The sequence below is a fragment of the Phocoena phocoena genome, chromosome 6 (assembly GCF_963924675.1).
Source record: "Phocoena phocoena chromosome 6, mPhoPho1.1, whole genome shotgun sequence".
NCBI classification, from domain to species: Eukaryota; Metazoa; Chordata; class Mammalia; order Artiodactyla; family Phocoenidae; genus Phocoena; species Phocoena phocoena.
Genome location: NC_089224.1, coordinates 19,847,624 through 19,858,361, shown reverse-complemented (window position 1 = coordinate 19,858,361; position 10,738 = coordinate 19,847,624). Strand labels below are relative to the sequence as shown.

The window sequence follows — 10,738 nt, the reverse complement described above, 5'->3', positions numbered from 1 at the left end:
TTCAATGTACTATAAGAAAATAACAGCAAACCTATCTATCAAAAATGAGGATGAATTTCTTTTATTTACAGATAAATGAAAATTAAGAGAAGAGGATCTGTCAGCAACAAAATCTCATTAAAGGAAATTCTAAAGAGTGTGGTGTAGGCAGTAGGAAACTGATCCCAAATGGTAGGTCTAAGATAGGAAAGGAAAAAAGAACAAAGAAATGGTAGGTCTAAGATAGGAAAGGAAAAAAGAACAAAGAAATTGGTAGATATATAAGCAAATGTAAATTAGCATTGACTGAATAAAACAGTGATAATAATTTCTACAGAATTAAAAAACAAACCAAGATGGACTTTCAAATGGAGATAATAACATTTAATTCAAAAGAGGGGTAAATGAATTGAAAGTATCCCAAGATCCATGTATTGCTCAGGAGGAGGGTAAGGATTTGATCAAATTCAGATTTGTGGAGTTAATTGTACATGCTTTAATTTCTAGGGAAACTACAAATAGGATAGGAACAGTATTAACAAGTTCAAAGGTGAAAAAGTAATTATAACCATATTCAGCTAATCTAACAAGACGAGAAAGGAGAGGAAAAGAAACAATGAATAGATGGGACAAATAGCACAAACTAAGATGATAGAAATAAATCTCAGTAAATCAGTAACTAAAATGATTAAAAGTGAAGAAAATTACTCCAGTGAAAAACTAAAGATTGTCAGAGTAGATAAAAATAAAATCTAACATATACACTCCATAAGGGAAACATCTAAAACATAAGTATACAGAAAGCTTTAATATCTAAACATTAGCTAAAACAAGTTACATAAATATCAGATAAAATAAAATCTAAAGCAAAAAAAATATTGTAGGTAAAGAAAGTCAATTATATGATAAAGGTTATTTTACCTGGAAGTCACACTAATCTTAAACATATATTGACCATATAACGTAGTCTAAATATAAATAATATGGAAATTGACAGAACTACAAGAAGAAATACACAAACTGACAACTATAATGGAAGACCTGAACACACATTTCTCAGTAACTGACAGACAATATTTGAATAAAATGATTAACAAAAGTGGACAAATATGGACAAGTGGACAAATATAGAACACATAACACATGCTGAATGCATTTTCTGTTTAAAATCACAAAAACATTAACAAAAATAAGCAGATGGACCACAAACTAAGACTCAACAACAAATGCAAATGGATTGGACTCATGGAAAGTATGCTCTCTGACCATGAAAAAGCTAAGTTATAAATCAATCTTTTAAAATATATGTTAAATTCCAAATGTAAATCAAGAAATATCTTTTTAAGTAAACTATTAATCAAAGGAGAAATTCTAATGGATATTAGAAAATAGTTTGAAGTGAATAATAAAATACTACATATCAACACTTGTGGAATGCAGCTAAAGCAGTATTTAGAAAATATTTATAGCCTTGTATACATAAACTAGACAAGAAGAAATCCTGAAAAGTTAATGGGCTAAGCATCCATTTTAAGAAGTTACAAAAAGAAAAGCAATTTATACCCAAAGAAGGTGGAAGGCAAAAGTAAAAATAATAATGATGTAAAAAAGTAACATAAAATAGAATGGAACAGTAAAGCCAATAATTTCAACCTTGATAAAGCTAATAAAAGTGACAAAAGTGTGACATGGTTCATTAAGAAACAAACATAAAGGCACATAAAACCAATATGAAAAAACAGACATTATATCTGAGGCAGATAGTTAAAGATAATAAAGTATATAGTAACTTTAGACCATTTCAAAATATGCAAAAAATCATGTCAATATATGAAAAAAAGGACAAATTGTTAGAAAGTATCACTTATTGTAATCAACTCAAGAAAAAAAAAATGGAGAAAAGCTTATATTCCTATAATCATTAAATAAATTGAATCTGTTTTTAAATATCTCCCCACACATAAAACTCCAGATGAAAATAGCTCTATCAAACATTTAAGATGAAATAATTTTAATTTACACAAAATCTTCCAGAAAATAAGAAAAGAAGGAAATCCCTGTGATGGTTAATTTTATGTGTTAACTTGAGTAGGCCACAGGGTGTTCAGACATTTGGCCAAACATTATTCTGAGTGTGGTTGTGAGTGTATTTTAGATAAGATTAACATTTAAATTGAGAGACTAAGTAAAGAAGATTGCTCTCCCCAATGTGAGTGGGCCTTATCTAATCAGTTGAAGACATGAATAGATCACAAAGACTAACCCTCCAGAGAATAACAGAGCACTTCTTCTGATTGACTACTGAGCTGGGACATCAGTCTTTTCCTGCCTCTGGATTTGAACTGGAACTTTGGCTCTTCTTGGGTCTGAAAGCCTGCTGGCTTTTGAACTGGAACTTATACCATCAGCTCTCCTGGTTCCCAGTCCTTCAGATTTGACTGAAACTACATCATTGACTCTCTTGGGGTTCCAGCTTGTTGACTTCAGGTCTTGAGATTTCTAAGTCTGCATAATCATGTGAACTAATTCCTTACAATAAATAAATACGTAAAAAATATACATATAAATATATATTTATATAAGATAAGAACATATATATATATATATATATATACACATACATAAGGATACATAAAAAGATATAGATATTAAAAAGAATTGGCTCACATGATTATGAAACATAACCAATAGGAGATATAGATATATAGATACAGATATATATTCCTGGTGTTTCTGTTCCTCTCGAGAACACTAAGACAGATTTTGGTGCTTAGAAGTGCTGCTGTAACAAATACCTACAAATGTGGATGGCTTTGGAACTGGGTAAAGGAGAGAGGACGGGAGAGTTTTGAGGTGCATGTTAGGAAAAGCCCAGATTGCTATGAAGGGATTGTTGGTAGAAATATGGATATTAAAAGTGATTCTGCTGACAGCTCAAAAAGAAAAAAAGAGAGCTGGAGAGAAAGCCTCCATCTACTTAGATAAAAATATAAATATTCATGAACAGAATATTGGTGGAGTGTAGTTGTTAAGGGCCATTCAAATGGAAATGAGGAAGAGCGTATTGGAAATTGGAGGAAAGGCGATCCTTGTTTGAAAGTGGCAAATAACTTGGCTGAAGTGTGTTCTAGTGTTTTGTGGAAGGTAGAACTTGCAAGCAATGAGATTGGATATTTAGCAAATGAGATTTCTAAGCAAAGTATTGAAGGTGTGGCTTGGGTTCGCCTTACTACTTACAGTAAAATGCAAGAGCAGAGATATGAATTGAAGAAGGAATTATTAAGCAAAAAGGAACCAGAAATTAGAAATTTAGAAAACTCTCAACCTATTCATATTGCAAAAAAAGAGAGCTTGTTCTGAAGAGAACACTGAGGGTGTGGCTGAACAACCACTTGATAACAAGACCACGGGTGTGATGCATGGATTTAATGAGTCATCCCAGCTGAGGCCAGGAATAGAGATGGCATTAAACCAGCAGAGACACTGCCAGTTTGAAGTAAAGAGGACAGAGAAAGCCAGGGAGAATGAAGGAAAGCTGTCAGACTTCTTGCGTTCTACAGAAGAGGACCTAGAGCTATGTGGCTGTGAACTTGCACTATTCTTAAAGGAAAGGGAAGAATGATCTGAAAGGCAATTCAGAGATCATAAGGGCTGCCACTCGCATCATAGGCCCAGGGGACAAAACTATTTGCTCCTCTGTTTCAGAGGCAGAGCTTCTGTAGAAAACCATGTGGGCAGGTCCCATTTGGCTGAAGGGGCAGGGTCACCCCAAAGAGGAGGGGGGGGTGAGGGTGATGCTGCCACCTCGGTGGGCCAGGAAGGTAGGACATTGAGGCAAAGCGGATTACTCTGGAGGCTTAAGATCTAATGGAGTCTGCCTTGTTATGTTTTGTACTTGCTGGGGACCTGCCACCCCTTCCTTCTCTCCTATTTCTCCCTTATGGAATAGGAAAGTCTATCCTATGTCTGTCCCAACATTGTATTTTGGAAACACATAATATGTTTGGTTTCATAGATTCACAGCTTGGAGAGGAAGTTTGCCTCAGGATGAACTGTACCTCAAATCTCAAACATACTTGATTTAGATATTTAGATGAGACTTTGGACTTCAGACACTAGGGATGATGCTGAAATGAGTTAAGACTTCGGGACTGTTGTGCTGGAATGAATGTATTTTTCATATGAGAAGGACATGAATTTTGTGAGGCAGAAAACTATGAAATGAATTTTGTCCCCCACTAAATTCTCATATTGAAGCCCTGATCCCCAGTGTGACTGTATTTGGAGATAGTGTTTTTAGGAGGTAATTAAGGTTAAATGAGGTCATAAGGGTAAGACCCTAGTCTGATAGTATTGGTGGCCTCTTCCATGTGAGGGCATAGTGAGGAGCCAGCTGTCTACAAACTAGAAAGAAAATTCTCACCAGAAACCAGCCACAGTGGCACCCTGATCTGAAACTTCCAGCCTCTAGAACAAAGAGAAATAAATTCCTGTGTTTAGTCACCTAGTCCATGGTATTTTGTTTTGGCAGCTATATTTGACTAAGACACCCCCAAAATTATTTTATGTGGCTCCTGTAACCTGATACCAAAACCTGATGAGGACAATATTAGAAGGGAAGATTGTAGTCTAATCTTACTTGTGAACATATAGAATTCTTCTTCTGACATTAATGAGTATTTTGTTGGTTTTATACCTGTTGTGAAAATTAAAGGTTTTGTCTTAACTGAAAACAGAGCTTTAATTTTTAGCCACTGGTTTAAAAGATTATTGAAGGTAAGGCTAGGATAACAATGTTCATATGGCTGTTAAAGACAAAGGAACACAATCCAGGATTTTGGCTGAAAATACAGAAGCATTCTTTGAACTGTAGTTTGAATTTAACAAGAACATGTATGGCTTTATCTGTGCTGATAGCAATGGCATTCCTTGGAACACTTCAAAGATTATATACACTGTTTTCAGTATATTTCATCATTATTGCTCAATGGTAGAACATCTTCATAAAACACATACCAAATTTGATCTTTTGTACACTCTTAGCTCTACAGTGGGAATTCCCATGAAATGCTGAACATAATGAATTCTTTAAAAAACATTGCTAAACGGAATCCAGTTATATATAAAAAGAATAACACAGCATGACTAATTTGGTATTATCCCTGATACACAAAGTTTGACTTTAGAAAATGAATGAGGATAACATAGTAACAGGTTAAAAATAAAAATCATATATCAATAAAAGCATAGGAACATCTGATAAAATTCAACATTCTTTTATGATACAAAAACAAAAGCAAAACCTCTCTTCCCAACTAGAAATAGAAAAGAACTTCCTTAATCTGATGGAAGGTATCAGTACCAGCAACAGAATTCATAGCAAACAGTGTAATTAATGGTGAAATACTGAAACTTTTCCAGTTTTATATTTAGGGACATGACAAATATGCCTGTTATGATTATTTCTATTCATTATGAAATGGAGGGTCTTTCAATAAAGTTTTAGAATTAATAAAAGAGTTTAGCAAGGTGGTTAACTACCATGTCAATGTACAAAAATCAATATACAGAGTATATTGTATGTACAGAATATATTGACTACAATGTCAGTATACTCAAATGTCTTTCTATAGATGAAGAATAAATATTAAATAATAACCTTTTTAAACACACACCATTTACAATAGCATAAGAAATCAAGTATTTAGAAACAAATCTAAAAATAGCTAAAAGGCCTCTAGGAAGAAATATTATAAAATTTAAAGAGGGACACTTGAAAAGGCCTAAGTTAAATAGAGAGTTATACTATAATCCTAGATCGAAAGACTCAATATTATAAAGATATGAATTCTCCCTTAACTGATAATATATCAGTTCAATCAAGATTCAATCAAGATTAAAGATTCAGTATAATATATCAAGATCAATATAATCTTGATAAAAATCCTGTTTTTTTTTATGGAATTTGCAATTTATATGGAAACACAAAAAGCCAAGAAAGTAAAAATGCTTTTGAAGAACAAATAGGCACTAAAAAATATCAAGACATTATAAAACTACAGTAATTAAAACCGTATGGTATTTGTAAAATCATAGACACGTAGACAAGTGGAACACAACAGTTCCCAGAAAAAAATGTACTGGGAATACTTGATTTATTATAATGCTAGTAGTGTAGAACAGTGGGAAAAAGACCATTAAAACACAAGGCTTAGAGTGGAGATAGATACTTGTAACACATACAACTAACAAAGGCACATATCCAGAATATGTGAGGGGCCTTATAAATCAATATGAAAAAGACAGTCAACCCAGTGGGAAAGTAGCAAGAAACTTAACAGGCTATTCATAAAAGAGGAAATCCAAATAGACAATAAACGTATTAAAAGTTCTAAACCTCATGAGATGCCACTAGTTAAAATAAAATGACTATAAAAGCAAATGTTGGTGAGTATTTGAAGAAATATGAACCTGCATATACTATAATTCCATTTCTAGAAATACATCCTACAGGAATGGTTGCACATTTTATGCAAGGAGATACATAGAAGAATGTTTATAACAGCTAAAACACAAGTGTTCATCAAAGTGTAGAATGAATAAAGAAATTATGTTATGTTAATATAATGGAATATACTATAGTAATAAAAATGAATAAATTATAGCTGCACACAACACCATGAATGAATCTCTCAGCATAATGTTGAATGAAAAAAACCAGACACAATAAAGAACACACTATGAGCAAAATTAAACAATGTTTTTTGTGTTAGTCTCAGCCTATTGGTAGTGATGCTCTTGGCTAGGAATGCCCGGGGCACTCACCTGGGCCATAGTACTTGTAGTGAGTCCCACAGACATTCCTTTCCACCACCACAGGGGCCATTGTTGTGACTGGACTGAGACTTGTGGTTCTTATTATGATAGCAGGATGTGTTTCAGTAAAAACTATCAGGGAACTTTGAGGAACAGGATTGATCACTCACAGGTCCTGGAGGGTACATGGCACAACCAGTGGCCACACAATGAGGTGGCAGGTAGAGAGAATGGGAGAGAAAGTGGACACAGAGCTCTGCTTTTCTTTCTTTTTTTTTTTAAACATCTTTATTGGAGTATAATTGCTTTACAAATGGTGTGTTAGTTTCTGCTTTATAACAAAGTGAATCAGTTATACATATACATATGTTCCCATATCTCTTCCCTCTTGCATCTCCCTCCCTCTCACCCTCCCTATCCCACCCCTCTAGGTGGTCACAAACCACCGAGCTGATCTCCCTGTGCTATAGTGGCTGCTTCCCACTAGCCAGCTATCTATTTTATGTTTGGTAGTGTATATATGTCCATGCCACTCTCTCACTTTGTCACAGCTTACCTTTCCCCCTCCCCATATCCTCAAGTCCATTCTCTAGTAGGTCTGTGCCTTTATTCCTGCCTTACCCCTAGGTTTTCATGACCTTTTTAAAATTTTTTTCTTAGAACAAAAAAATTCACAATTTATATGGAAACATGAAAGACTTCGAATAGCCAAAGCAATCTTGAGAAAGGAAAACGGAGCTGGAGGAATCAGGCTCCTTGACTTCAGACTATACTACAAAGCTACAGTAATCAAGACAGTATGGTACTGCCTATTATTTCTTATTCTGCCTGAATAGGAAAAGTGGTAGTGGACATCTTTGTCTTGTTTCCATTCTCAGGGGAAAGCATTTGGTTTTTCATCATTAGTGGTAGTGTTTGCCTTAATTTCTTGTAAATGTCCTTCATCAGGATAAGGAAGTCTCTTCTATTCCTAGTGTGTTGAGAGTTATCATGAATGGATGTTGAATTTTGTCAAATACTTTTTTTGCATCAATTGATATGATAATTTTCCCCCCCTTCAGACTGAAGATAGTCTCTTTTTAAATAAAATAAAATTAAATTGGAGCTAAGGCATCAATAAATTGTCTCCTAGGAGGGATTCTTTATTATATTCATTCTATGAATCCATATGAAAAAGTCTATTTATTGGGATGCATAGTAAAGAGACATTTTTTTCTTCATAACTTTGAAAATTTGGCAAATGTTCTGAATCTCCTGCATTTACTACCAATTTCTTGTATTTTTTCTCCATGGTATTTGTCATTATTCAAGTCTATATACTTATATGCTCTGCTCAGCTGTGCAGCATCTTCACTTACAATCAAACTTTATTCCCCAGTAACATCTGTAAGCATCCAATTCTTTCCATTTCAAAACGTATTTTCTACTATTTCCTTGGAAAGAAAAATTTTATATCATATAGACAGCCAAATTTCATATGCTTTTGAAGTCTAATTTAAGAAATGTAATCTAAATTACCTGTACCCATTTTTAGATTATTAGTATTCACAAAATCTTGCTGAACCCTCTATAATTGATTTTAATGTATTTCTACATATTTACTGCCATAAATCCCTTCTACATTTATAAGACAAGTAGTTCAATGAGTCTTTTGAAGATTCTGATCATATATCTACTTAATGAAAGTATCTTTTAAATACGTTTATGATTAATATTCTCCTTTTAATGTAGTCTACATGCACACACTATGACACACATTTAAAAGTAGCCAAATTGTTATAAAGTATATGAAGTATACATGTATTTTGTTTGTAGAAATAGAAAGCATAGATTTAAATTACTTAAAATATATTTTCAGCTTTGTGAGAATTTTAGTTTTACTGTGTTTTTGTCTAACAAATATTATTCTTTTGTCTTACTTGAGAAATAATTTAATTCTTATAATTTTAGTGACATAGGTGACTTGCCTATATTTATTTTTATCTCTTTGATTCAGATCACAGATTCTGCTCACCTTCCAGTCCACACACCAACGATAAAGAGAAAGGAATATCATAACAGAATCCTCCTTCCAACTAAGATACTTGATTTAGTTATAAACTTAACAGGTCCTTGAAAAATGAGAATAAGTTAGTTTTGGTCTCTAACCCCTCCCTTCCTCCCTCTCTCCTTCCCTTTCTCCCTTTCTCCTTTCCTCCCTTCTTTCTTTTCTTCCTTTTTTCTTGGAGACTTCTGGTTAAATATAGCAGATTCAAAAATGCCTACACTTTTGCTTCTAATGAAACTTGTTAAACAGACTAAAGAGAGAGAGTAGACAAATAAGTCAACATAATTTTGAAAGATGGAAGAACCTGAGTGAGGGGTTAGGAGAGCTGAGAAATATGAATGTCAGGTGCTTAGAAATGACTTGCCAAAAAGTCACAAGATAATTAATACTTTGGAAACCTAGGAGGATTCAGGGATTAGGGACACCAAGTCCTTTAGGAGGCAGGGGTGACATGTGGTGCTGAAAAGAGGGGAATAAATTGAAGATCTGAGAAAAAGCAGGGAGCCCCTGTACACAGTCAGGGCCCATGGCAGGGACTGCAAACTGTCCACATCACAAATCAGGAAGCAGAGACAATGAAGGTGAGAAAATTTCCCAACTAGTATTTGGAGAAACCGGATTTTGTTGTAATTTAGATATTGCTAATTTATGATAACAATGATTTCAGGTCAAAGAGGAATGATACAGAAATGGACAATCCATAGTGGATTTTCAAATTGTTGATAATTTTGTGAAGACCTCTGGAGTTTTACTTGTTGGGGTTTCAGCTAGAAATTTCAGTGTGTCTTCCACCTAGAAAGTGTAATATGGCTTGCTTATTCAGAGTGTTCCAATTCCTGGAGCACATTATTTTTTCTATTGATAATAGAAAATGAAACACATAATTTTCTATAGAGATAAAATTTAAAATTATTCTTTTTTTCCAAAGAAGGTATAAAAACCATATTATTTTTTGTTACCCCTCCCCAGTAAAAATATGTATACATAGGCAATTCTGACTCCATTAATAGTTAAGGAATCGTTTGAAGAATTTATCAATCTAGAATTTTTAAATGTTCAGGATCTATCAGCTCAAATAAAGGCCAGGCTTTATTAATTTGGCTCCAAATAGTAGTAATGAACATTTGATCACCACTTAAATAATTCTCCTTCTTCTTCTCCTCCTCCTCCTCCCTTCTCTTCTTGGTAATTTTTGGATCCTTTAATCAGTATTTTCCAACTATGAAGTAATTAGGGGCAAGAATCTTAAATGCTGGTAAGAAAAGGGGGAGCTGCTTATCTTGGCATATAAAATGATATTTTGGGCAGGGTAGGTTGAAGGAATCACCAGAATCACCTTTTCATAGTTATTTAACCATCGATGTGTGTTTGTTCTCTTCATTTTGTAGCATAAAACCCACAGGTTTTACCTCACGTCCTTTACCGCTCCCACCAAGTGTCACCAGTGTACATCTCTGATGGTGGGCTTGATAAGACAAGGCTGCGTCCGAGGAAGGGACACATGGAGTCAGAGCCATAATACTTGTACCTAAGTTTTTTAGTCAACTCGGTGGTTTAGTCAGCTGCCATAACAAAGCACAGAGACTAGGTGGCTTCTAAACACAGTCATATATTCCTCACTGGATGGAAGTCTGAGATCAGGGCACCAGTATGGTCCAGTTCTGGTGAGGACCCTCTTCCAGGTTGCAGACTGCTGACTTCTTGCTGTGTCCTCATGTGGTGGGAGGGGCCAGGGAACTCTGTGAGGGTCTCTTTTTTTAAGGGCATTAATCCCATTCATGAGGGCTCCACCCCCATGACCTCCCAAAGTCTCCACCTCCGAATACCCTCACATGGGGATTAGGATTTCAACATGTCAATTTTGAAGGAACACAAACATTCAGTCCACTGCATTTA

General features: G+C 34.5%; 1 protein-coding gene across 1 annotated transcript in view; it reads left to right on the top strand.

Moving 5' to 3' along the window:
- The first annotated feature begins 3,773 nt into the window (after window positions 1–3,773).
- Window positions 3,774–10,738, top strand: part of LOC136125001 (serine/threonine-protein kinase MRCK alpha-like) — a 34,939-nt gene continuing 27,974 nt past the window's right edge. Inside the window, 2 exon segments of the mRNA XM_065879859.1 lie at window positions 3,774–3,800; window positions 10,231–10,326. Coding sequence (XP_065735931.1) covers window positions 3,774–3,800; window positions 10,231–10,326 — 123 coding nt within the window.